Raw genomic sequence first — 27616 nt, forward strand, 5'->3', positions numbered from 1 at the left:
GAGGTTACCAAAAGAATGGGGGCTCGGAGCACAGCCAAACCCAGGCTGTGATGGTAAATCAGATTATAATGGTAAGACAGGTTATGGGAGGGAGAAGAAGAGGAGGCTTGGCTTGCAAATCTGTAAGCAAAAGGAGGCTCAGCCACCCACCGGTCAAAAAGCCAAACCCCTGAGAGATGAAGAGTTGGTGGAAGAAAAAGCAGGTTTATTTCAAGAGCCAGCATCCTAAGGAGATAGTGGACTCATGTTGCAAAGGCCATCTAAAGTTTCTCAGTCTGAGGAAGGGCTTTTAAAGGGGAAGGAGGCCTGGGCGCAGCCAGTCACATGCAGGTCTGCATTTCTTGTTTCCAATGGTTAATGGGCCATCTGACCATCTGGCTGGTATCAGCTAGATTGCAATGGAATTGAAGTTGAACTGCTTGCTCAGCACTTTCCTCCAGGGGGTTGTCCTATAAACTGCTGAAAGCCAGTTGCTGGAATTCTTAAGTAAAGATACAATTAGGCAGGCTGGGCACGGTGGCTCACGCCTGTAATCCTAGCACTCTGGGAGGCCGAGGCGGGCGGATTGTTTGAGCTCAGGAGTTCGAGACCAGCCTGAGCAACAGCGAGACCCCCCAGTCTCTACTAAAAATAGAAAGAAATGATTTGGACAGCTAAATATATATATATAAAAAAAAAATTAGCTGGGCATGGTGGTGCATGCCTGTAGTCCCAGCTACTAGGGAGGCTGAGGCAGGAGGATTGCTTGAGTCTAGGAGTCTGAGGTTTCTGTGAGCTAGGCTGATGCCATGGCACTCTAGCCCAGGCACCAGAGTAAGACTCTGTCTCAAAAAACAAACAAACAAACAAAAGATACAATTAGGCATTGTAAAAGAAAGAATTATTAGTTAGCTTTAAAATGGAGGGACTGTTACTATTACAATGGTGGTCTTGTTATGTAGATGAAACCTCACAGGTAGCAGCCATCAGACAGAATAGATGGTAAATATTTCTTTCAGACCTTTAAGGTGTTTGACTCTCAGTTAATATTTCCTAATTGGGACTAAGGAGGGCCTCAGAGAAAGCCTGGCTGCATCAATGCAGATTCTCTACAGGTGCAAATCCCCGTGCCCATTCCCCCCCCCCCCAAAAGGCACTTTTGCAGGGTTACTTCTGTTTGCCAGCTCTGAGAAACAGAGAGTCTGACACCTTTAAAGATCTGAAAAGGAACATTTACCATCTATTCTCTCTGAGGGGGGCTACCTGTGAGGATTTATCTGCATAGCAAGACCACCTTCGCTAGACAAGCTTCCTTTCTCTCTCCTATAACCTGTCTTGCCACCAAAAATCTTTTTGGCTACAATCCAAGTCCCCATTCTTTTAAAAACCTCTATACCTCATTGAGGAGTTGAATTTTCATTCTGATGGTTCCCATGTATACACATTAAAATAAATTTGTATGTCTTTTCTCCTATTAATCAGTCTGCCTTATGTCAGTGATTTTTTTCAGTGAACCTTTATGGGGCCAAGGGCCTTGCTCCCTACATATCCTAAAATGTTATGTCTTCAAGGAGGTTCATGTAAAGAATAAAAAGAACTCTGACAAGTACAGGTTTCTAATAACTTTGAGTTCATACCATTGGACTGACTCTCCAAAACTCTAATGAAGAAACTGGGTTTGTGAAACTGCTAACCAAGATCAGAGTAAGAATTATATGAGACTGAACTGATGAAAAATTATGGGTTTTTAAGGCTTTTACATTTGAAACTTGGCTAGTTATTTTAATGTTTTGTTTTTCGGATTTAAAGAAATCTTTTTTTCTTTTTAAGCTATCTATAGTTCACAGCAACATTTACACACATTGACCACACAAGGTTTTAAATGTTTCCATACAGCCATCTGTTAAATAGCAAATGGTCTCTTTGGATGGAACAACAAAACTCAAAGAAATTCATAATAATGAGGACACTGTAACCTAACATGGTATGCTGAGACTGGAAACCCAAAGTGATGGAAGCTGAGAGTAGTGCTGATGCCCTAAGTTTCAGTCACACTCTCCCTAGATGAGAGCTTGACCAAAAGAAGGGGAATTGTGAAATAAAAATTTTAGGAGGCCATTGTTTGGACAGGAGGCATTAGCCAGGGCTAAGAGGAGAACTCAGAGTTGATATGAGACTAACCAGATACAACAGGAAGGAAATAACTTACAATCTGATTCATCCCTTGGGAAATCCAGTGTGGAAATCCACTATCTGGTAGTTTCACGTGTCGGGAAGACTGTGGGAAAAAAATAAAAGAATATATACTATACATATACAAATATTTTAAAGTTTGTACACACATTACCTCAAGAGACACACATCTGGAAAACAAGTATCAATCTATCTGCATTGTGTAATTACATTGAATATCTTGGATATCTGTGGGTCATGGTGAGGGGATCTTATGGATAAAATACGCAGAATGATTTCATTTTCTAAATGTAAATTTTTAGTGTTTAATATTTTATAATTAGGCAACTTTGTTGAGAGATACCTGAAAGTATCTAATAACCAATTGACAAACAAGTTCCCATATGTTTACTATGTTAGTATGTTTGTGCTGCTATACTAAATACCTTAGAATAGTATAAGTTCATTTCTCAAAGCAACTGGAGGCTGGAAAATACAAGGTCAACCCAGGTTTGGTGTCTGGTGGAGGCTTGCTCTCTGCTTCACTGATGGCACCGTTGCTGCATCCACACATGACAGAAAGGGCAAAAAGGGACACACTTGCACCCTCAAGCTTTTTTATAAAGGCACCAATCCCATCTATGAGGTTGGAGCTCTCCATGGCCTGATCCCTTCCTGAAGGCCCCACCTCTTAATGCTGTCACATTGGGAATTAAGTTTCAACATAAATTTTAGAGGAACTCAAACATTCAAACCATAGCATTTACCATCTTATAAAAATGTTCACGTGATGTTGTTTTATAAAATAAAAATTTCAACCCCCAACTTGACAGTTTATGTAGGTATGTGTTTTTCTGTCTTACACTTCCTTCACTCCAAATGTTCACACACTCATATGTGGATACCTCTGTTGCTGACAGCTCAGCCACTTGTCCTCGAGGCGGCATCAGAAGAGTGAGAACAAGTGTTTTGAGGAGAAGGAAAGAGAATTTTTATTACTTTTCTGGCAAAGGAAGAGGATGGAGACTCTTGTCTGAAATGCCATCGTCCTAACAATAAGCAGAAATACAGAGCTTTTAAAGGATGGGTTCTCAGCTTCAGACAGTTACTGTTCAACAACAGTTGATGATTGTGATCTATTGTCCCATCTCCTCTGAAGACAATCCCCTGACCTTCACCCAGGACCTCCTTTTACCAGGTCCAGGCTGAGCCATCTCCTTTAGCACAAATAACAAAAGACTTAACCTGCCTATCCCAACCACTGGCCTGAGGCGGAGATGCAGACTTTAGTTCTCAAGGAGTGAAGGATGTTTTAAACAAAATATTTTTGCTGTTTTTTCAGGCCAGTCCCTCTCTGTTACATATTCCCCACTGTCAATATTTCCCTTCCATATCTATGGGAGGAGGGTGACTACTCTGTTACACCTCTTCCCTTACTCAGGGGCTGGTCTTCCTTTCTCAGGGCATAGAGACCCAGGAAGGGACTTTGAACAATGGGTGAAAAATTCTAAAAAGTTCAGGCAGATGCACTGGAGCCCAGGCCCCTGCTTTCTTTCCTTCCTCTGGCCTGCGACAGTCAAAGGGACATTTTTGGCTTCAACCACTAGGGGCACCATCTACATTGACCTTTTTTTTTTTTTTTTTTGAGTAGATTTTTTGCTACCATCAGTACAGTGACCCACTAAACTTTGTTTGCTATTTCCTTTGTATTTTCCTGGTCTGTTTTTTGTATTCTCCCCTCTGAGAGGGGCTGGAGTTAGTTCCAGCCACATGAATATTTTCAGAACATTCTGTTACTTTGCCCTAATTTAAGAAAACCCCAAATATTATAAGACTTTAGTGCATAGAGGGGTTACCCACCATTCCATGGTTCTCATTTTCACTCTATTTCTCCAGGTAACATATGAATGATTCCAGACAAGCTCCTGCACCTTATTAAACCTCAGCAACTCCCAGGAAGCTGGTGATTCTGTAATCAGAGTCCTCTTGTGAGGAATACATGAAAAAAAAAATGTAATGTAGCAAGTACAGAGCCTGGCCTACAGCACACGCTCAAAGTTCTCTGAGTTTGCAGAATGAATGAATACAATGTAATACAGCCAACAGAGCCTGGCAAGCAGAGTTCTCTGTGTTTGTATCAAGAAGTACTTGGGTCCCAAGCCTCGTGATTGTAGCTATCCACCTCCGCAGGGGTGGCTCCCTTGGAAACAGCTTCCTGGGTGTTAGGCAGGTGGCAAACTTAGGGGGCAGTAACAACAGGATGATAAGGCTCCTTTGGCCCCCAGGGCTCTCCTCTCTAGGCTTTTGGGGATGGAACTTCCTGTAAGGACTCCATCTTGGTCGTGTGGCTCTAACAAAGTAACTAGGGGCCTCCACTCCGCCTTCCTCAGCAGCCCTCCTCAATCTTCTCCAAACTTCCAGCTCCAGAACATACAGATTCTCAAAACGGCACCGTGAGGACACTGGTGACAGGTCACTGCCTTCAGGACACACCATGGGTGAGTTGATCAGCATGAGGCTGGGACCTCTGGGCCCCCTCCCCCAATCCACAGAACAGCCAACCTCCATTTAGATGGGGGTGGGCAGTGGCAAGCGCCTAGGCCTGAGTCATGTAGTCTTCTCAGGTCCAGGGTTTGAGATATGGGGAGGGTCACCTAGGGTAAGGGTTGGTAGAAATTAACATTCCTTAGATTTATACTAGAGGTGGGAAAGAGACAAGGAACCCATCAGTACCCTTGAATCTTCACACCAACCATTCAGGGTAGATTGCATTACACTCCTAGAAGTTTCCCAAGGCTTACTTTATGGTTCAGCATATGACCTGTTCTGGAATGTTCCATGTGTAGTTTTTACGTGTGGTGTTCTATGTCATTTAAACAGATTTGTTACTTGTGTTATTTAAATCTTTTCTATGTAGCCGAAGTTTTGTCTGCTAGTTTTATCTGTTACTCAGTGAAGTGTATTAAAATCTCCCAGTAACTGGATTTGTCCATTTCTCTATTTACTTAGATCAGTATTCACTTTGTATGTTTTGGCTCTATGTTAAGACATGCATACAAATTTAGAATTGTTTTCTTAATATCTTCTTGTTGAATTGAACCTTTAATTGTGATGAAATCTCTTTTTCTCTAGTATTTTTTTCTTTAAAGTATGCTTTTTCTTACTACTATGGCTATACAAGCTTTCAGTTGGTTAGTGTGCAAATGGCATATATCTTGCCATTTTTTTAGTTTTGAATTTTCTATATCATTAAATTTTACATTCTCCTCTTAAGGAGAATTTGATGGAATATTTTTTAAATCTAGTCTGATACTCTGCCTTTCAATTTAGTCTGATTACTTTTAATGAAACTACATATTTAATAGACCATAGTATTTTACATTTATTTTTGTCTTTTTTTTTTAACTTTTCCCTCCACTTTGAGGAAAGTATATTTTTGTCATTTCTAGGTTCCTTTTCCTCTCCTTTGAAATGATTAATATTTTTTAACTATTAAATTTTTACCTCATTTGGTTAGAAAGTTAAACAGTTTTCTGCCATTCTTGTAGTGTGTACCCTTAAGATTACAATGTAGGTCTTTGCCCTGTCATAGTCTAAGGTAAATTAGTTCTTTCTTGTCTCAAACAATGCTGGGACCTTAGAACACTTTGACTCCATTTACCTCCTCCCAATTTATTGTCATGCATTTTAATTCTCTCTATATTAAAACTCCCCAGAAGAAATTATCATTGTGTTATGTAGTTAATTCTCACTTAGATTTGCCTGCACATTCACAAACGTCATTGGTCTTTCTTTCCTGCACTTACGTACCTCTATCTGGGATCATATTTTTTCTACATGAAGAACCTTCAATATTTCCTTTAGTTTGAGGTTACTGGTCACATTTTTTGCTCAGTTTTCTTACGTCAACATCATTATGAAATGTATGTCTTTGGGAATGTTTTCCCTTATTTTATTTTATTTTATTTTATTTTTATTTTTTGAGATAGAGTCTCACTCTGTTGCCCTGGGTAGAGTATAACGGCATTGTTATAGCTCATTGCAACCTCAAACTCCTGGGCTCAAGCAATCCTCCTACCACAGCCTCCCGAGTAGCTGGGACTACAGGCATGTGCCACCATGCCCGGCTAATTTTTTCTATTTTTTAGTAGAGACACGGAGTCTTGCTCTTGCTCAGGGTGGTCTCAAATTCCTGAGCTTAAGCAATCCTCCTACCTCAGCCTCCCAGAGTGCTAGGATTACAGACATGAGCCACCGTGCCTAGCCTATTTTCCCTTAAAGTATACATTTTCTCATATAACTATTTTGAGACTGACTTCATGTCTTGTTGCTTTTGGAAGCTTCTCAACCAAGATCTCTCCAAACACTGCTTCTCCACTGTTCCCTCTTCCTTATTTCTGGTACTCAAATGTGTGTTAGATATGCTTAACATGTCTCCTTTAATTTTCTCCCCCATTCTTTCAGTCTTATCCATAATTAAGTCTCTCAAGATTCATTCTGGGTATATTTTCTTCAGCCATGTTTTCATTTCTCTGATTCTTCCCTGAGGTAGGGAACTTGCCTTTGACCCTTGTACCATAACAGTAAGGTTTCAGGGTAGATTTTATTATGCTCCAAGCAGAGGAGGAAGGTGAAGGTTAGAGATGATAAGCAGCTTGTCCTTGATCACTCAGCCTGAAAAGGGCAGAGCAGGAACTAACATCACAGATTAGACCCTCAACCCAAACCCTTCCTGCTGTGCTTGTTTTCTCTTTGGCTGCAAATACTCCCCACTTCTCATTTCCCAGAAAGTGAAACCACAGTGAAGCCGTTCAACCTTTCTGGCACTGTGATATATTTCTTTTGAGATTATAAAAATAAGTGATATTTCTTCATTAACCATGATATTTTCTAAGTACTTTTTCTGGTATTCCAAACACTGATGTGTTGTTCTCAATTTAAGGGCACAATCGCCAAGTTAACTCTGTTCAAAGAAGAGCAAGATGCTGGGGTATTTACCGAAGGAGATTTCCCAGTTGGTCTGAACCAGTCAGTCCTAGCATGCATCCTTCATCCCGTCAGCAGCAAGATGGAGATGCAGCAGCGAGTGATACCCACGTGGACTCTGGAGTAAGATAGTAAGTGATCAGTCGGCATGGCTGGAATATACCAACCAGTGAAATCTATACTCCTATAGTTAAATATGTCATTCTTCTCTCCAACTTGGCAGAGAGAGGAATGATAGGACCAGATTAATGGTTGAGCAGACTTTATTGTAGCCCTGGTATCAGTGGGGAAAATGTATATAGAAGATTTTCTGAGCATATATGGACTACTTCCTTTTTTTCCACTTCCCCACAGCACTCCTTATGCTATTCCACCGTATCATCGAAGAGTTACTTTTCATAAACAAGACCAAACCCCGGCTAACATGGAGAGAGAGCAAAAACCTCTAGAGAGAAGCACGGAGGGACACAGGCTGGATGGGACCTCAGGGAGCTGGTTCAAGATCACAGTGAGTGTCCTGACAAAATGAATCTAACATGCAGAAGAAGGAGAACGTTGTGGGGGCGTTGTGTTGGACTTGTGTAGAGACACTAGGTATTTTTCTGAGGGCAGGGGAATCAGTAATCTGTCCTTTTTATTACTAGGAGTTAACATCCTACATCATTTAAGGGCAAATTTAGAGAAGCAATATAAAGGAAACAGGCTGACTACAGAAAGAACAGAAGAAGTTGTTTACAAGCAAAGGAAGAAACTAATGCTAAGGAGATAGAGCAACTCCACACCAGATGCTTCAGTTTGGGTCAAACTGAGTGTGTGGGGTGTTGATTATCTAGGGTCTTTGTTAAAGGGGCAGCCTGGGTCTGCCTTAGGTAAAATGTCTTGGGACTTTATAATAGGAAGGTCATATTAATTTTTTTTCTTTTCTTTCCTTCTTTCTTCCTCTTCTTTTCTTTCTTTTTTTGAGACACAGTCTCGCTCTGTTGCCCAGGCTAGAGCGCCCTGGCGTCAGCCTAACTCACAGCAACCTCAAACTCCTGGGCTCAAGCAATCCTTCTGCCTCAGCCTCCCAAATAGCTGGGACTACAGGCATGCGCCACCACACCCAGCAAATTTTTTCTATTTTTAGTTGTCTGGCTAATTTCTTTCTATTTTTAGTAGAGACGGGATCTCGCTCTTGCTGAGACTGGTCTCGAACTCCTGACCTCAAGCGATCCTCCCACCTCGGCCTCCCAGAGTGCTAGGATTACAGGCATGAGCCACCACACCTGGCCTAGGAAGCTCATATTAAACATCTTATGTTGATTATATGAAGAACACTATTTAAATGGAAAGAAAGAGCATTTAGGAAGTCCACATGTGGCTAGAAATAATTGATGTTAGAAATAATGGATGGAATAATAATGGAATGAATAAATTAGAAATAATGGATGTTGTCTTATCTTTAAAAATTATTTTAAAGCCTGAAAAAAGGTCTGAAAGGAACATGTTTGTGTCTAATTTTAACCTTTAATTCCATTACGTCAGTCTCCTCACTCATCCTTTCTTTTGCTCCTAGGTTCCATTTGGCATAAAATATGATGAGAAGTGGCTACTGAATTTGATTCAGAGCCAATGCAGTGTCCCTTTCACTCCATTCGAGGTAAGAGAGGACAGTGAGGCAGATAAGAGGAAACAGGACAGGTAGGGGGCTGGATGAGCAGGGACTCTGGCCTCACATTTTATTTTTCTTGCCATTCTCCCTGTAGTTTCACTATAAGAAAATGCAGGCCCACTTCTTCGTGGAGAATGCCAGCATCGCCTTTGCACTGAAGAATGTCAGTGGCAACATTTGGGACCAGGATAATGAAAAGGTGTGTGTCAAGGGCATGACCAGGGCTAGCTTGGGGCAAGAGGGAAGCACATGGGCAAGGTCTTGCTTGATCTTGGGGCTCAGAGTTCCTCATGCTTACCCAGCCCCTCTTGTGTTCTTTGCAGATATCAATATTTGTCAAGCCCTCTGATGTGCCTCACTTTGTGCGCAAGGAGCTGAAGTCAGAAAAGGTGCAGCAAATAAAGGTAATGCAGACTCAAGAAAAGTTGTCAACCCATAGCCAGACCCACCTCTTCCTCCCCCACCTGTTGCCCCCTTCACCATCTCAGCTTCAGAGCAGCTGAACCCCATCTCTAACTCTGCAGCTGACCATGAAGAAACGTGATGACTCCCAGGAAGCTCTTGACATCCAGGGACTCCACTTTGACCCAGGTATGGCTGAGGATAGTAATAATACAGCAGGTGGGGGGAGAGGGGTCTTCCTGGGAAGGAGACTTAGAGATTGTAACTTGGGGAGGAGTTAGCGTTGGAGCTGTACCAGCTGGGCCCCTCTCAACCTTCTGATTCACTTCTCTATGCTTTCTGGAGACTTCATGAGACATGCTGACATGGCAGCAAGTCCTAGCAAGTGCATGGCTGCCTCCCTGGGCGTTCATGAAGAGAACATGACTAAGGTGAGGCCTTAATCCAGGTGCTAGGACTGAGGGTGAGGGTGGGAGAGAGTAGCTAGAGGGCTGATTGGTCTAAGATATCTCCTGTTGGGGCCTTCACTCTTAACTCTTTCCTCACCATAGCTTATACCTTTCAACCCGAGCAACAGCAAACCTTACCAGCTGCCTGACACTATGACAAAGGCCCCCAACATCAACAGCCTGAGTCTCTCCAAAACTGAGGTGAGGTGTAATATTCAGATGGTTCTTTGGAGGAAAAGTGAGAGGAATCATCACGGTGGTGACAAGAGGCAGGGAAGTGGATTTGTAGGCAAGGAAGATGACTGGGGGTGCAGGACCCTCCTGGCTCTCTTCCCCTGGTCCATGTGGTTCCTCTGTGTAATTACAGGTGGAGTCTGCAGGGGAAATGGACAAGGAGAAAGGACTGGAGCCACAACAGATGCGTGCAGGTGGAAACGCCCTGTGTACCACCTTCCCGGATAAGTCCAGCAACATAAAGTCAGTTGTACCTTCTGTTACCCCTTAGGAGACTGAGCTGCCCCTGACAGTACCATTCTGAAGGAGCAGGCCACCCTGCCCTCTCCTCTCTGTCTGTGTCCCTCAGCTCTGCTTAGAGGTCTCCTTCCCTTCCCTGACCTGCTCCCCTTTTGCCCTGCCCGGGGCTGTGTTTCCCACCTCTCTGCACCCAGCCTCCTCCAGCACGCCCTCCATGAATGTGCACCAGGAAGCAGGGCTCCCCTCCTCACCAGGACCAGGGTGTTCAGCCTTGGGCCGGATGCTGTGGCCCAGGACCCCATGCTGAGCCAGGCCTTCCTGCCTCCGTGCTGACATGGGCCTTCCTTCCCCTCTTCTGAGAGGGGCCCTCCTTCCCTTGCTCCATAAAGGCCCGCCCACCTGTCCTGGGCTGACGTGGTGGCTTCCCTGCCCCATGCTGAGGGCTGAGGGCTGAGGCACTGGGTGGCTGCTCTCACGACATCTGTTCCTATGGCACAGTGGCGGGAGCTGGGTCTTCCTTGAGGAGAACCCTGGGTTCCCTGCATCGAGGAACCAGAAGTGAGCCACCGCCAGTGAGCAGAGGGCTTCCCGCGGCAGGAGTGGGAGGCAGAGGGCAGAGGAGGTTGAGGAGACAGAGGCCAGGCCTCTCGGGGTACTGCCTCTCCCTCCCCCCACACCTCACACCATCCTGCCTGGTCCTTCAGAGGAGCCCTGGGTATCCCGAGATAGGAGTGATGCCTTGGGCACGGTGCCAGCTCAGATGGGCACAGCTGGGCCAGGACCATCAGGAAAGAATGTGGTGATCCTGAGAGGGGGCCCCAGACCCTCAACCCCATGCTCAGCTGGAGCCTGACACTTCACTCCTTCTGGGGGAAGGTCTCCTGCCCCCGTGGCTGCTCTGTCTCCCATGCCCAGCTTAGACTGGGCTCACCCAGGTGACAGAGGCCCCACCTGCTTCCAATGGGCTCCAGCCCATTCCTGCCTTGGTTCCCAGGGCCAGCCAGGGGCAAGTGAGGGAAAGGGCAGCCGCAGGGGAGCCCTTTTCTTCTCTCTTCCTCCCTGACCCCCACCGCCATGGAAGAGCATCTTTTCCTTCCTTCTGCTTTGCTTCCTCTTTCTCCTTGGCCTCTCTTCTCCTGTGTCTCCCCCATCTCTCCCTCCCTGACCTTCACTCCTTTTCTGCCATACCCCACCGTCTCCCTGCCTCCTGAGCCTGGCCTTGCTCACCTCCCTGCCCCAGCATCCTGGGCCATCCTTGGGGGATGACCTGGTGTCAGCCAGGGCTCTGGCCAGGCCCCGCGGAAGAGTGGAGACCCAGTGAGGTAGCAGAGCTAACACCACATTCCCTGCTCCCTGTGGAGCCTTCTATGGGGACCTGGAGAAGGAAAGGGAGGCAGGGAAGGAAAGGAATCCCTGGAGCCTGGTTCCAAATGCTGCTTCTCGTGGTGCTGGAGAAGGGAGTCAGGGCACTCCAGGTGGGGTTCTGCCCAGGAGGAAGTGGATGAGGATCTCCCTCTGGGTCACTCCACAGCGGAGCTTCCCAGGGTTGTGCATGAGCAAGGGCTCTGCAGTGTAGGAGGCACATGCCGGGCTGTGTCTCTGGTGTAGGTGTGCTTGTTCACGTGAGGTATGGCAGCTCCACAGTTCCACTTACTTTTGTCTATTTTGTTTTGATCTTTGGCAGCTCCATCCTGGAATTGTTCCCCAAGTTATTATGCCTGGTAAGTGTTTTCCTTAAATGTTAACCCTTCTGATTGGCACTGACGTTATCCCTAACTGTTCTGAAGCCCTTTAGGTCTTGCTGGAGTCACAGAGTGAGTATTGTCATGAAGGCACCTGGGGTGGAAGAAGGACAGGTGCCAAGAGAGGGTTTCTGAGAAGAAATCCTTGGGTGCTGTCATCTTCATTCTTATCATTTTGGTTCTATTTTTGTTCTAGTGTGAGCATTTCCCTGTGACTGAATCGGGAGGTCTCGTTGGGGCTGAAAAGTCAAAGCCTGCCTCATAGGACTGAGTCTCATCCACCCAGAGGGCCAGTTGTTCTGTGTATGGACATCTGCTTAGTCCATCTGCTTGGATCTGACCCTTAAACCCCAAGGGCAGGGCGGGGGAAGGTGATAGAGACCCATGGGGGAACCTGACAAAAGCTATGGAGCTTCTTCACACAAGTTTTCCACAGGCTTCAGGGACACAATGGTGGCGACCCTAACTATAGTCTTTCCCATATATTATACTTTCCAGGGTCCTTTCACACCTGATCTCTGACCCTCTCCCTCTCCTGGGCCCATCCTTTTCTGTGATCATCCAGGGCCACCTCCCTGCTCTGCACTGCTGACTTCTTCTTCCTTTTCCCAGGATGGCCAGGAGTCACCCAGACCAACTCTTGGTGGTACTGAAGCCCACAAGAAGTTACCAACCTGCAAGGTGAGGAGGTGAGGATTAAGCAGGGTATTTGATGGTGCATGGAGGAGGGGGTGCCAGCTGTGGTCCTTTAATTTGTTATTCCAGGGAAGTGTCTTTGGATCTGAAACAGTGAAGGAGCTGGTCCTGCAATTCCTGCAGCAGTAAGTATCCTGGGAATCTGAGGAAGGAGAGGGTTGGGACAGGTGAGGCCACATAAGCACTACTCAGGGTGACTTTCAAGTCTCATCTGGGGCCTAAACCACAGAGATAGCCTGTTCCTTTTGCTCCCCCACAGGTATTACTTGATCTACGACTATGGAGACCGACAGGGTCTCCTTGGTGCTTATCATGTCATGGCCTGCTTCTCTCTGACCATTCCTTTCAACCCCGAGGACCCAGCTTCGTGAGTATCATGGCTCAGACTCTGCTCGGGGGCCACGTGGCTCCCAAGCAGACACAGGTCGGCTCCTAGAAACACCCACACTGGCTGGCCCACCACTTCCTGTTCCTCTTACTCTCCTAGGAGCAGCTTGTGCGAGTACTTCAAGGAAAGCAGGAATCTGAAAATGCTCAAGGACCCCTGTGAGTGTGTGATGGGGAAGACTGGGCAGGGTAAGGGGAGGTGAAGGGGATGTTCACAGGGGCCCAGGGCCAGGGAGTGGCAGCCCCCGATCTTTGCTTCTCCTCCCCTCACAGACCTGCGGAGACAACTGCTGAAGCACACAAAACGTGACATCGTGGACTCCCTCAGTGTGTTTCCCAAAACTCAGCATGACCTCAGCTCCTTCCTGGTGGACGTGTGGTTCCAGACGGTAAGTGCCTGCTTCCTCCCTCGGGCAGGCCCCGAAAACCGGAGGTGGGTAGCAGGTTAAGGAGGATCCTGAGCGCATGGGCTCTTCCCTTTCAGGAAAGGATGCTCGGCTTTTCTGTCAGTGGGGTGTTCAAGGAAGGTGAGTGTCTGTAGAGTCCCCTCCCAGGTCTTGCACTGCTCCCTGCCCCAGCCGAGCTTCCTCTCAGAACTCTCTCAGCTTCCCTGATTTCATTCCTTTCGGTCCTATTCTTCCCTCCGTGTTCTCCGGCCCCCACTCTGCCCACAGACCATCCTGGTCTGACCTAGGTCCATGCCTGTCTCCTCGCGTGACTCAGACGTTAAGGACACAGGCTGTGGAGCTTGATGGCTCTCATCCCGGGTCCTTACTCTGCAAACTTGGGGTGGTCACTTCACCCTTCAGTTCCCTCATTTGCAAAGTGGGGCCAATAATGCCCATCTCTTGGGCTACTGGGACACAGGAATCGAGAGAACTTGGGAAGTGGTTTTCACAGGGCCCTGCACATGATAGGGGCCCTATCACTGGGAGTGGATTCTTCCTATTGTTGCTCTCCCCATTCCCACCACACCCTCCTGACTCCAAGTGAGCAGTTGTTCTGGCCCAGCCCTCTTCAGCGTGAGTATCAAGTAAGACACTGCCTGAGGAATACCGTGTGAGCACATAAAGTATGTGCAGTGCTAAGCGGGTATTGTTGTTTGTTGTCGTTGAAGTGGAGGGAAAGTCTCAGGGATGTGTACGTGCCTTCACTCGGATCTTCATCGCTGTCCCTGCCAGCAATTCCAAGTAAGTGCTGTGTTGTGGGTGCAACATGGGAACACCAAGCCTGGGACCAGCTGTATGGGAATTCTGCTGTGTAATCCTGGGAGTAGTCACAATATTGTCAGAAACCAACAGTCCAGTGGTTAAGAGTGTGTGCTCTAGAGTCAGAATATAGGTTCTTTCCTGAGGCAACACTCACTTTGTGACTTTGGTGAAGTCATATGACCATGACCTCTTTGTGGCTTCCTCTGAAAATGGTGATTCCACTGTCCATTCCTGTGGGATGTTGTAAAGAGCAAATGTGAGTGTAAAACCTTCCCTGGATTACAGGTAAACCTACAAAGCTTGTGAAGCTGTAGACAATCTTTACAGGTGTGGGAGGAGTAGAGGGTACTAGCCAAGGAAGCTGGGAGGTGGGACATGGGGGTATAGAAGAAATCTGGTTGCCGAACAGAAGGATCATTGTCAGGGTTGTGGGGTTGTCCATCTGTCCAGCTATCTGAGGGCCCATCTTTCTTCCAGTCTGTGCATCATAAATGACGAGCTGTTTGTTCGGGACACCGGCCCCCGGGGGATCTGGAGCACCTTCTCCATCCCAATGGTCACATCCTACTCCAGTTCTATGCCTGCCCTCTCCCAGGAGCAGCAGAAAATGGTTCAGACTTTCTCTGCCCAGTTTGGGATGAACATCGAATGGTCTCAGAAGTGAGTGCGGGGTGTCCATGGTGATCAGTATGAGCTGGGAGGAGCAGGGAAGTGAATAATGGGAACTTGAAGGTATTAATAATGGGTTTCACTTTTTTATATCATTCATTATCACACTGAACATTTCCTTCTTTGTACACATTAAGCTATCAAGTTTTGAACAGGATTAGGGTACTTTTTTGAATTCCACATACCCTGTTCCATTATTGGGAGACATTTGGCTTTTCAGGAAATTTTCCCTATGACACACTGTGCCACAGAGTTCATTCTGCTGTAATATGTCTCAACCATGGAGACATGTTTCTGTCACACAGATTAGGAACTGGCAGTATGTGCTCAGAGTGTCTCCAGTTGGGTCCTAATGGATGTCACCTGTCCTTCTTTCACCCCAGGTGCCTTCATGACAACCAGTGGGACTACATCAGAGCAGCTCAGGTCCTCGTTCTGCCCAAGGTGACGTCTGGGAATTCAGGCCAGGTGAGCAGAGTTCAGTGGCCTGGGGCTGAAACATAGGGATCCTGGCTCTGCTGATCTCCCAGCTCCCTCCTGTGCTTCCTCTAGGCCAAGGGCAAGATCCCAGAGGAGGCCCAGCCTGGGACCAGCACAAACTGACTCGAGATCCTGAAAACAAAGCCCTGAGAAGAAACCCTTGGGTGTCATCATCTTCATTCTCATCATTTTGGTTCTGTTTTTGTTCTAGTGTGAGCATTTTCCTGTGACTAAATCGGGAGGTCTTATTGGGGCTGAAAAGTGAAAGCCTGCCTCATAGGGCTGATTCTCATCCACCCAAAGGGCCAGTTGTTCTGTGTATTTGTCCCCGCCAGGATCCCTGTTTCTTTTAACAATAAAGTGATGCTGTCTGTTACATCAAATCCCTTCAGTATCCACTTGAGTCAGGCATAATGATCTCTGTTCCACAGAAAAAGAAAGGGACACAGAGCGTAAACAACTCCTAGGAAACCATGGAGTAGAGACTCAAATCCTGGACCCACCCTTAGGCAGTAGCTGTGCTGCAGAGGGCCCTGTGGCTTCCAAAGGGAGGGGGAGTGCTCTCCAACCCTGAGAAGTCTGGGGACTAATAGTCTACGTCCCTAGTGCATTAGTCAAATATTTTTATGTAGAAAACATTATTACTTTCTTAGCCATACAAATCTATTAAAATTTAAAAACAACCTATTTGGGGAAAAACAGCATTAAAGAGTGCATGAAAAGGTGGGAAGAAAAGATTGCCCACATATATGACTGATACAGTATAAAGAAATTAGTTGAGAGAAGGGAAGCTGATATCAACCTCATTGTTATTAAAAGCAATAGTTAATGATCCCAAAAATATATGAAAAGCTATCCAACCGTACTAACAACAGAAACATAACTGCAAACATTGAGATAAGATGTTAATTTAGAAAATAAAGCTAACAATTGTTATTTTCAGAAAAATACATTGTATGTGTTTCTATATTGATGTATTAGTTTCCTGGAGTTGCCATAATAAAGTACTACAAACTGAGTGGTATAAAACTGCAAATTTATTTTCTCACAGTTCTGGAGGTCATAAATCTAAATCAAGGTGCTAGCAGGGCTGTGCTCCTTCTAAAGGCTCTAGGGGAGAATCCTTCCTTGTCTCTGTCTTCTTTGTCTCTTTCAGTTTATGGCTGTTGCTGGTCTTTCTTAGCTTGTGACAACATAACTGTTATCTCTGTCTCCATCTTCACACAGTCATCTTTTCTTATTTTTTCTTTTCTTTTCTTTCTTTCTTTCTTTTTTTTAAAGAGACCCTGTCTTTCTCTGTTGCCCATGCTGGAGTATAGTGGTGTGATCATAGCTCAATGCTGGAACCTTGAACTCCTGGGCTCAAGTGATCCCTGCCTCAGCCTCCAAAGTAGCTGGGACTACAGGCACATGCCTCAATTCCTGGCTATGTTTTCTTTTCTGTTTTTTGTTTTTGTTTTTGTTTTTGTTTTTGTTTTTGTTTTTTTAGAGATGGGGTCTCACTATGTTGCCCATGCTGGCCTCGAACTCCTTTCCTCAAGTGATCCTACTGCCTTGGCCTCCCAAAGTGTTGGGATTATAGGCATGAGCCACCACTCCTAGCCCTGGTCTTCTTTTCTGTGTCTAATTTTCTCTCCCTTTCAAAGTCACTCAGTTTCAGAGTCCACCCTAATACAGGATTACCTCCTCTTGAGGTCCTTACATTAATATCTACAAAGACCCATCATTCTGAATGAGGTCACATCCTGAGGTGCCAGGTAGACATATCTCTTGGAGGCTACTCTTCAACCCCCTACATTGTGCCCTCTTGCCCTTGAAAATTCCCATCCATTCATGTGAAAAAATAATTCACCCCATCCCACCATCTCCAAAAGTTAATGTATTCCAGCATCCCATCTAAATATCAGCAACTCAAAATGTTCCAGATCTCATCATCTAAATCAGCTATAGGTGAGATGGTGACTATGATTCATGTGGGGTCAAAATTCCTCTCCATCTGTGTACCTGTAAAACCAGAAAATATGCTATCTGCTTCCACACTTCCTTGGTGGAACAGGCATAGAATGCACATTCCCATTCTGAAAGGGAAAACATGAAAGCATTAAAGGGGTCACTGGTCCCAAGCAAATTTGAAACCTAGCAGGGTTTCAAGGCCTGAGAATTATCCTCTGAGGGTTGATGCTTCTTTCTGTGGGCGCACAGAAGTGGCACTGCCTCTCCAGCCTCTTCCTCTGTATCCATGGCTCTCTAACTGAGTTCAAGCTCATACCCTTGCTGCAGGAGAGCCAATAAGTCGACAGGCAAGGTACTGAGGCAAGGAAAGCGACTTTTATTTGGAGAGCCCACAAGCTGAGAAGATGGATTAATGTCCCAAAGAACAATCTTAAGTTAGTATGAACTTTAGGTTCCTTTTATATTAAGGGAAGGGGAAAGGGGATTGGGTTGCAACACAATTGAGATAACTCACTACCTTCAGCCCAGCCTCTATCACCAATTTTACTGCCTGTAGAATCCCGGAAGTCTGACAATCTTTATTTATTTAGTCTCTCCTTTCTTGCTTTCAGGCCAAGCTAGCAGTGTTCTTGGTGGTATAACTTTCTTCTCAGAAGCCTTGTGGGTCTCCTGTGTGTGTCAAGGAGATTCATGCCATCAGACGAGGGTTTTCCACAGATTCTTTCTGGATAGACCCATCTTTATTCCTGGATTCTACTGAGAGGGTTGATTGGATCTATTAATTACACATCTAATGTCTTCAGCAAAAGGTATGCAGCCACACCCTTGGCTCTTTCCCCAGAACACACTTAATGTCTTTCATGTGCTTATTGATATTTGCATATATTCTTGGGAGAAATATCTATTAAAGACCCTTGTCCATTTTTTGAATTGGGTTGGGTTTTTTGTTGTTGAGTTACAGGCGTTCTTTATTTTCTGGAGATTAATCTCTTATCAGCTATGTGATTTGTAAATGCTTTCCTTTTTTATTCTATTGATAATATCCTCTGATGCACAAAAATTTTTAATTTTGATATGGCACAATTTATTATTTTCTTTCCTTGCCTATGCTTTCACTATCATATCCAAGAAATCATGGGGAAATCCAATGTCATGAAGCTTGTCCCTTATGATTCTTCTAAGAGCTTTGTACTTTTAGCTCTTATATTTAGGTATTTCATCCATTTTGAGTTAATTTTTATACATGGTGTAATGTATAACTTCATTCATTTCTGTGTGGATATCCAGTTTTCCCAAAAACATTTGTTGAAAAGACTACTTTCCCCATTGAATATAGTCTTGGTGCCTTGTTGAAAAGCATTTGATAATTTATGCCAGGGTTTGTTTCTGGACTGCCAATTCTATTTGTCTGTATGTCTGTTTTTCTGCCAGTACCACTGTTTTGATTACCATAACTTGTCTTAAGTTTGGAAATCAGGAAGTAGGAAATTAGCTTTGTTGTTTTTCAAAATTGTTTTGATTAATTGGGTCCTTTAAGATTCCATGTGAATTTTAGGATGGATTTTTCTATTTATGCAAGAACATCATTGGGGTTTTGATAGGGATTGCATTGAATCTGTAGATCACTTTGGGTAGTATTGATATTTTAACAATATTAAGTCTTCCAATCCATGAACACAGGATGTCTTTGCCTTTATTTATGTCTTCTTAAATTTCTTTCAGCATATTTACGTTTCAGTGTACAAGTCTTTCATTTCCTTGGTTAAGTTTATTCTTAAGTATTTTATTCGTTTTGATACTATTGTAAATAGAATTGTTTTTGTGATATCCTTTCAGGTTGTTCACATTTACTATATAGAAATGCAAATAATTGATTTTTGTATATTGAACCACCCTTGCATTCCAGGACTAAATCCCACTTGGTCCTGGTGTGTAACCTTTTAATACGCTGTTTAATTTGTTTTGCTAGTATTTTGTTAAGGATATTTATGTCAGTATTCATAAGGAATATTGTTCTGTAGTTTTCTTGTTCTGTAGTATGATTGTCTGGCTTTGATAACAGGGTAATGCTGACTTCATAGAATGAGTTAGGAAGTGTTCCCTCTGCTTGAAATTTTGGAAGAGTTTGAGAAGAATTTGTTTTAATTCCTCTTTAAATGTTTGGTAGGCTTCACCAGTGAAGCCATCTGGTTCTAGGGTTTCTTTTGTTGGGAGGTTTTTGATTAAAGATTTAATCTCTTTACTAATTAGATCTCTATTTAGATTTTCTCTTTCCTCGTGATTTGATTAGGTTGTATGTTTCTAGAAATTTGTCCATTTCCTCTAGGTTATCCAATTTGATGGTGTATGATTGTTCATAAGAGTACCTCTTATAATCCTTTTTATTTCTATAAAATTGATAGTTACGCCCCTTTTTCTTTTCTGATTTTAGTTATTTGAGTTTTCTTTTTGGTTGGCCAATCTAGGCAAGGTTTTTCAATTTTATTGATCTTTGTTGTTGAAACTAATTCCCAGTTTCATTGATTTTATTTTTCTGTTCTCTGTTCTACTTGTCTCTTGTGTAATCATTATTTCCTTCCATGTGCTAGGCTTTGGTTTAGTTTAGTCTTTTTCCAGAGGTAAAAATTTGGTTTTTTTTTTTTTGTTTGTTTTTTTTTAATGAGACAGAGTCTCACTTGTTGCCCAGGCTAGAGTGAGTGCCGTGGCGTCAGCTTAGCTCACAGCAACCTCAGACTCCTCGGCTTAAGCGATCCTACTGCCTCAGCCTCCCGAGTAGCTGGGACTACAGGCATGCGCCAGTATGCCCGGCTAATTTTTTTTTTCTATATAGATTTTTAGTTGTCCATATAATGTCTTTCTATTTTTAGTAGAGACGGGGTCTCGCTCAGGCTGGTCTCGAACTCCTGACCTTGAGCAATCCACCCGCCTCGGCCTCCCAGAGTGCTAGGATTACAGGCGTGAGCCACCGCGCCTGGCCTGGTTTGTTGGTTTGAGGTCTTTCTTCCTTTTTTAGTGTAAGCATTTATAGCTATAAATTTCCCTCTTAGTTCTTCTTTAACTGCATCCTGTGAGTTTTGGTATGTTGTATTTCCCTTTCCATTTGTCTCAACATATTTTCTAGTTTTTCTCACAATTTCTCCTTTGAGTGTGTTGTTTAATTTCCACAAATTTATGAATTTTCCATTTTTTCTTCTTCTTTTGATGTCTAGTTTCATTCCATTGTGATTGGAAAGGACATTTGATTATATGATTTCAGGCCTTTAATGTTTATTAAGACTTGTTTTATAGCCTGAGATATGATCTATCCTGGAGCTGTTACTCCAAAAGATGATTGCAAAAGGAAAAATGCTCTGTACTCAGGAACTGCAAATGTTTCAAAAACAAAACAAAAAATGACTTTTCTTTTATAGAAAGGGGTAAGCAGTAAGTAAAGTGAAGCTGGGCAAATGAATGGGAGTAAGTGGACTGCGTGATCAGTGTGGTTAGACAGGCAATGTGTATGGCTAGGGTCAGGCAATGTGTATGGCTAGGGTCAGACAATTCTCAGGAAAAGTTAGCAAGGGGGGGTGCATGTTCTGTCTTTTAGTGCTTGCACAGGCTTGATGGAATCCAAAGTTTAAGGGCCTGTGGGCAGTAGAGAAGTCTGGCTAAAGTTTGGTCAAGTTGAGGCAGAGGGTAAGAAATGGACAATTGTGAATACTTGCTCATGTTGTATGACTCCATTCATGTGAAATGTCCACAATAGGCAAGTCTATAGGGACACAGAAAATAGATCAATTGTTGTCTAGGGCTGAAAGAGGGGTGATTGTGGGCTGTGAGAAAAGGGAAGCAGGATTCCTTTTAGTAGTGAGGAAAATGTTCTAAAATTGATTTTGGCGATGGATTCACAACTTTATTGATATACTAAAAGCTATTGAATGTACACTTTGAGTGAATTTTATGGTTTGTGAATTGTATCTCCATCATAGTGTTCAAAAAAGAGACAAATGGAGACTAGAAATGAGCAAGTCCAATTTGTGTTTAACAAGTTGTAGAGGGTGGGAAAAGAAAGACTGGGGGAAAAGTCATCATTTGAGGGAATAACGGCTGAGATTTCCCCAAACTGAAAAAAAATCCATGAGTGTACATAATGAAAACTCACATGGAATTCTGATCAGAATAAATAAAAAGAAATCTACACTCAGATATTTGGTAAAGATGCCAAATATCAAAGACAAAGAGAATCTCTTGTTGGCAGCCAGGGAGAAGACAGATTATCTACCAAGGAGTGAAATTACATTGACTTCAGACTTCCCTTCGACCACAGTTAATGGTGGAAGACAATGGTATAGTATCTTGAAAATGCTAACAAAAATTATGAAACTGAATATACATACTTAGGCAAAGTATTAAGAGAAAGTGAATTTAAGATATTTTCAGACAAAGTTTACTTCTGATAAATCTTTGGTAAAGCAAAGCAAAATGAAATAGAAAATAAATATTTGAAAACACTAAAAGATATAATTGAGAAAAAAGACATTAAACTCCAAAAGAAAGGAATATGATGAGAGAAGCAATGGTGAGCAAATGAACTTTTAAATATGCTGAAATCCTAAATAAGCAGTTGCTGAGATTTTCTTGAAGCTAATTATTGGGGATGAGGTGAAACTAGATTTCTAGGCTAAAATTTTGGGAATGCAAATATGATATTGGATTAAAATGTTGTAATGAACATCTTTGTTATTGCTAGTTAGGATGTTATAGACATTGATTAAAATAAATAAATTTTACTGCTGAGCCCAGTGGCATGTACCTGTAGTCCCATTTACCCAGAAGGCTGATGCTGGAGGATTGCTTGAGCCCAGGAGTTTGAGGCTATAGTGTGCTATGATTGCGCCTGTGAATAGCAGCTGCATTCCAGCCTGGGCAACATAGAAGACCTTGTCTCTTAAAAAAAAGAAAAAGAAAGAGATTTTGATCAATCCTAATAGAAGGCAGGGGAGACAAAGACGATAGAAACAAAGTAAGAAACACATACCAAATGAAATGAGAGAGCCAAGCTCGGTGGCACATTCCTATAGTCCAAGCTACTTGAGAGGCTAAGGTGGGAGGATCTCTTGAACACAGGAGTTGGAGAGCAGCCTGGGCAACATAGATAGGAAGACTTCATCTCAAAAAAAAAAAAAAGGAGAAATAAGTCTGAATATATCAGCAATAAGAGTAAATGCAAGTGGATTAAAGTTCTTGTTAAAAGAAGAAAATCTCAGATTGAATTTTTTAAAAATTTCTGTTATATAGAAGAGAAACGTGAAACTTAGTGATAGAAAGTTTGACAGTAAAAGCATGAAAAAAGATATGCCAGGTAAATACAAATCAGAAAAAAAGTTTGTGTATCAGTATTAATATCATATAATATAGAATTTAAAGCAAAATTCATTAATAGTAAGGAGTCATTGAGAAATACTTGTTTCAAAAAGAACAATTCACCAGAATGATATACATTTTAAAATCTATATGCATTTAATAACGTGTAAAATTCTTTACACATGTGTAAAAATTGACATAATTAGAGGTGAAAAGATTTAATACATGTTTCTGAAAAACACACCAAGTAAAAAAAATAATGAGTAAAAAAGTTGAACAACTTCATTAAGAAGCTGATTTAATGGAAGTAGGTTGCATCTTAAATTCAACAAATAGAAAATATACATATTTATCCATACGAATATTTACAAAAATCAATTGTCTGCTAGGCCACAAAGCAAGTGTCACTGGATGCCAAAAACTGAAGTCATGAATATCATCTCTGATCAAATAACAAAAGTACATACCAATAACAAAGATATAACCTTAAGACTCCAATTACTTGGAAACTAAATCATACACAAGAATACACACAAGCACAAATTATTAATGATTCATGGTTCAAACAAAAAATCATAATAGAAATTAGAAAATATAACTGAAAAAGAAATTGCAAAACATGCAGGATAAAGATGTGATTTTAAAAGAATTTTTTTATGTGTTCCCCTTGAGACTGAGAATTAACAATAAATTTATTATAGGGAATCCTTCCTCAAATCTCCTGAAGATAATCAGAGAAAAAGGACAAAGAAACCTAAATAAAAAGATGAACAATACACAATATCGTTCAGCAATAAGAAATATCAACAAAAACCCTCAGATAAATGTTAAAAGTTATAGAAAATATAAGTGAGTTAAGATGAAAATGTCAAATACTTTAAGTTTTTCTTCACTTTTATATTTTCATGATTGTTAGTACGATAAAAGGATTTTCATATGTTGGCTACTTTTATAAAAGGTCCAAAATTTTATATATAAACTATAAAATAGATTAGCAGTTAACACTTTCATTCAATAAATATTTCCTCCTTTTCCCTATATCTTTTTGGGACATTTGTAGAGAAAGAGATAGAACCCTTTATTAGTTGTTAAGGTTGCCATAACAAAGTACCACAGACTGGGTGGCTCAAAGGACAGAAATTTATTTTCTCACAAGTCTGGAGGTTAGGAATTTGAGATCAAGGTGTTGAAAGGGTTGATTTCTTCTGAGGCTTCTCTCCTTGGCTTGTAGATGGCCATTTTCTTCCTGCGCCCTCACGTGGTCTTCCCTCTGTGTTCAAATCTCTTCTTCTTATAAGGACACAAGTCATATTGGATTAGGTCCCACCTTCATGACCCTAATTTCAATTTAATGACCTCTTTAAAGACACTATCTCTAAATATAGTCACATTCTGAAGTACTGGGGATCAGGACTTCAACATATAGATTTTGGGGGAAAGTTCAGCCCATAACAAGCTTCAAAGTTTAAATTTAAAGTTTACTAATTTGATGGAAGGAAAATGGAATATCATCTTGTTTTAATTTGTAATTCTATGGTTACAAGTGAAGTGGTCACTTGTATTTTTTATGACCTTAATGTTGATAGCCTTTGCTCATTTTTCTATTGAGTTATTTACTTTTTTCTTATTGATTTGTAGGAATCTTTGTATATATTCTGAAAATTAATTCTACATGTCTATTATTTGTCTTGAGAATAATTTCTTCCAATATTTTGCTCATCTTTTATTTTTTCACATGGAAGTTTTAAATATTGTGAAATGTATAATTTTTTATTTTAACATTGTCTTCTTTATAAATATTTTCTCCACCTCAACTTTACAATCTCTAATACTTTCATAAATTTTTCTTTTGATACACTTGTCACACTGCCCTCCACTAAGAATTTTTTTCTAATCATGACCAACAGTCAGTTATAAAATTTTATGTAATTAAATATTTCAATTTACTTTACAGTTTATTTTATACTAAGCTTTTATGGATCTTCCCCATTCCACAACTTAAAGTACCTATATTTTCTTCTACTCCAATGATTTTTTAATCTCTAAGTCTTTAATTCTTATTAAATTTACTTTTTGATCAGGAAGTAAGGCTCACATCAATCTCTGCATATTATTTCAGCATTATTCTATAGTACCACATTTCCCCCTTGATCTAAAATTCTATATTTAATGAATACTACATACCTATAAATATTTGCTTGTGTTGATTCGTATCACTTTCTTTGTCATTTGTCATTCTTATTCTGGTGTTTAAAACTTTACTATTGTGGTTCAATAATAAACCTTACTTTCAGATAATAAATTCTTCCCTTTTGTGGTTCTTCTGGATGGTGGAGAGGGCTTAGTTGTGTTACTGTGTTTTAGAGGTGAAAATAGGAAAGAGGTCATTTCCTCCAGATCAAACACACATTCCCCAGACATTAATATAGAAATTAATGAGCAGACATCAGCAAGATGGCAGAATAGGAAGCTCCAGATTTCACTATCCCCTACAGAAAGTTTAGTTAGCAGCTATCTATCCACAGACAAGAACACCTAAGTTAAAAACAAAAAAAAAAACCTGCATGGAAAGGGTAAGAGAAATGATCTCACTTTGACTACACTGACCCTTCTCCTTCCCCAAGTTGGCACAGTGCCACACAAAGAGGATTTCCCAGGGACCATGGTTTCTACAGAAGGAAAAGAGAACCTACAGTAGACATCCAGCTTCCCTAGAATTCTCAGGTGCTTCCCAAGAAGCCTACTCTGATCTCACCTCATGGGAAATGTGGGAGAAATGGCACAGCTAGATGACCTTGGGTCAGGTAGAAATAAAGCAAAGAGATGGAGCCCATGGGAACCAGGACACAGATCTTGGTGTTAGCTCTGCGTACCTGCCGGGAGTAGTGCAAGATCAGAGGTACCAGCTAACAGCATAGCCCACCTGCAAAGCTGATCTGGTTATCTCTAGAAGTGATAGTTCTACCTGGCTTGAATTCCTAGATGGCCAACGTCTAAGACTAGCCTTGGACCCTACCCCGGGGCCCTCCCCAGGGAGGAAGGTGACAACTGTAGCAAATTTTGACAAAGATCTGGGGCTAGTTCTATTACCTGTAGGAGTTTAACAGTGCTTGGTGCAGCCTTAAAACCCACTCCCAGATCATGCCCAGGAAGGGAGATGACTGCCACAATGAATTTCAGCAAAGAGCAGGGGCTAGATCTGCCATACCTGGGAGTTTAACAGCACTCAGCCCAACTTCAAGACCTACTCCAAGACTCTCCATAGGCAGTGAGGCAAACCTCAACCATGCATTTCTACTAAGCATAGCAGCTAGTCCTATCCATCCTGACCAGCAAGTCCACCTAACCTCAGGGCCCCGCCTACAAACCTATCCAACTGACAAACCTAAATAGTGGATACCATTGGGCCAAGGAATACACCCTATGGCCTAGCCCAATCAAAGGCAATTGCATAGCCTATCCTGCAGCTCATTCTGATTGCAGAGCTGAGCCAGTCGTCTTGCTGAATACCAGAGCCCAGCCAGCTGCCCGACCCAAACTCAGAGCACAGGCAGCAGCCCAGCCATCTAGAGAATCTAAAATCAAGCTCTGTGGGCTTGGAGTCATTACCAGAATCACAGGCTGGACTAAACAGTAAAGGTCTACCACTACCAAAGAACACCTGTAAAAGCTGGAAAAGGTGGCTGTCTCCTCAGATAAGCAGCCAACAATGCAAGGACACAAGGATTACAAAGACTCAAGAATTCATGATACCTCCAAAAAAAGCAAAGTTTCAACAATGGACCCTAAATAAATGGAGATCTACAAAATGACAAAGAATTCATATAAGAACACACAGATAAAAAGTTAAATGGACTTTGGAAAATAGTACACAAAAAAGTGAGATTTGTGACAAAAAATAGAAAAAGTTAAAAAAATGGAAATTCTAGAGATAAATATAATGATTGAAGTAAAAACTTCAACAGACAGTTTCAACAGCAGGTGTGATCAAATTAAAAATAAGTGAGCTTGAGACAGAACATGTGAAATTATCCAATCGGAGGAGCAAAAAGAGAAAAACAATTTATAAAAATGAAGAAAGCCTATGGTAATTATGGGACACTATCAAAAAGACCTAACCTATGCATAATAGGAATTCAGGAATGAAAAGAAAGAGCAAAAGAGTCAGAAAGCACATTTAAAGAAATAATGGCTGAAAACTTCAATCTGGGGAAAGATGCCAGTGTCCAGGTATAGAAAGCACACAGGATTCCAATCAATTTCAAAACAAAAAGGAGTTCGCCAAGATGCATAATAATCAAATTATCACAAATCAAAGATAAAGAAGATGTTCTAAGTGCAGTAAGAGAAAGAAACACATCACATATAGTTCCAATATGACTGTCAGGACATTTCTCAATGGGAAGCCTGAAGGCCAGGAGATAGTGGGACGATATACTCTAGGATGATAATGGTGGTATGTAAAGCAATTTTATCCCTAATATGAGGATTAAAAGACAAAACTATTAATAACAACTATAGCTAAAATAAATTGTCAAGAAATACATAATATTTAATGATGTAAATTCTGACATCAAAAGCATAAAATGTGGAGGGGGGAAGAAGAAAAGTGTAGGGTTGTATATAAAGTTAAGTTGTTATCAGCTTGAAATACAATATTGTAAGTATAAGATGTTCATGTAAGCCTCATGGTAACCACAAAGCAAAAATCTATAGTAGATGCACAAAACAAAAATAGAAAGGATTAAAACTGTACCACCACAGAAAACCATCAAACCACAAAGGTAGACAAAGAGGAAGAAACAAAGTTATCTATAAAAGAACCAGAAAACAATTAAGAAAATGGCAGTAGTAAGTCTTTTTGCTTATCAATAATTATCTTGAATATAAATGGAATAAATTCTCCAATAAAAAGACATAGAGTGACTGGGGAAAAAAAAAAGAGCCAACTAGGTGATGCCCACAAGAGATTCACCTCACTCTGAAGGACACACATAGACAGAAACTAAAGGGATGCAAAAA

General features: G+C 42.0%; 1 protein-coding gene across 1 annotated transcript in view; it reads left to right on the forward strand.

Annotated features, from left to right (window-relative positions):
• The window catches only part of NXF3 (nuclear RNA export factor 3), a 126276-nt gene extending 110713 nt beyond the window's left edge, over window positions 1–15563 (forward strand). Inside the window, exons 2-21 of the mRNA XM_069464230.1 lie at window positions 4542–4649; window positions 7094–7268; window positions 7492–7645; window positions 8693–8776; window positions 8883–8987; window positions 9112–9192; window positions 9313–9379; window positions 9536–9621; window positions 10007–10116; window positions 11798–11834; window positions 12468–12536; window positions 12621–12676; window positions 12811–12918; window positions 13039–13097; window positions 13212–13327; window positions 13423–13465; window positions 14056–14128; window positions 14627–14809; window positions 15202–15286; window positions 15510–15563. Coding sequence (XP_069320331.1) covers window positions 4542–4649; window positions 7094–7268; window positions 7492–7645; window positions 8693–8776; window positions 8883–8987; window positions 9112–9192; window positions 9313–9379; window positions 9536–9621; window positions 10007–10116; window positions 11798–11834; window positions 12468–12536; window positions 12621–12676; window positions 12811–12918; window positions 13039–13097; window positions 13212–13327; window positions 13423–13465; window positions 14056–14128; window positions 14627–14809; window positions 15202–15286; window positions 15510–15563 — 1853 coding nt within the window. The remainder of the gene's footprint in view (window positions 1–4541; window positions 4650–7093; window positions 7269–7491; window positions 7646–8692; window positions 8777–8882; window positions 8988–9111; window positions 9193–9312; window positions 9380–9535; window positions 9622–10006; window positions 10117–11797; window positions 11835–12467; window positions 12537–12620; window positions 12677–12810; window positions 12919–13038; window positions 13098–13211; window positions 13328–13422; window positions 13466–14055; window positions 14129–14626; window positions 14810–15201; window positions 15287–15509) is intronic.
• Window positions 15564–27616: the final 12053 nt, after the last annotated feature.

Source organism: Eulemur rufifrons, chromosome 30, assembly GCF_041146395.1.
Source record: "Eulemur rufifrons isolate Redbay chromosome 30, OSU_ERuf_1, whole genome shotgun sequence".
Taxonomy (NCBI): domain Eukaryota; kingdom Metazoa; phylum Chordata; class Mammalia; order Primates; family Lemuridae; genus Eulemur; species Eulemur rufifrons.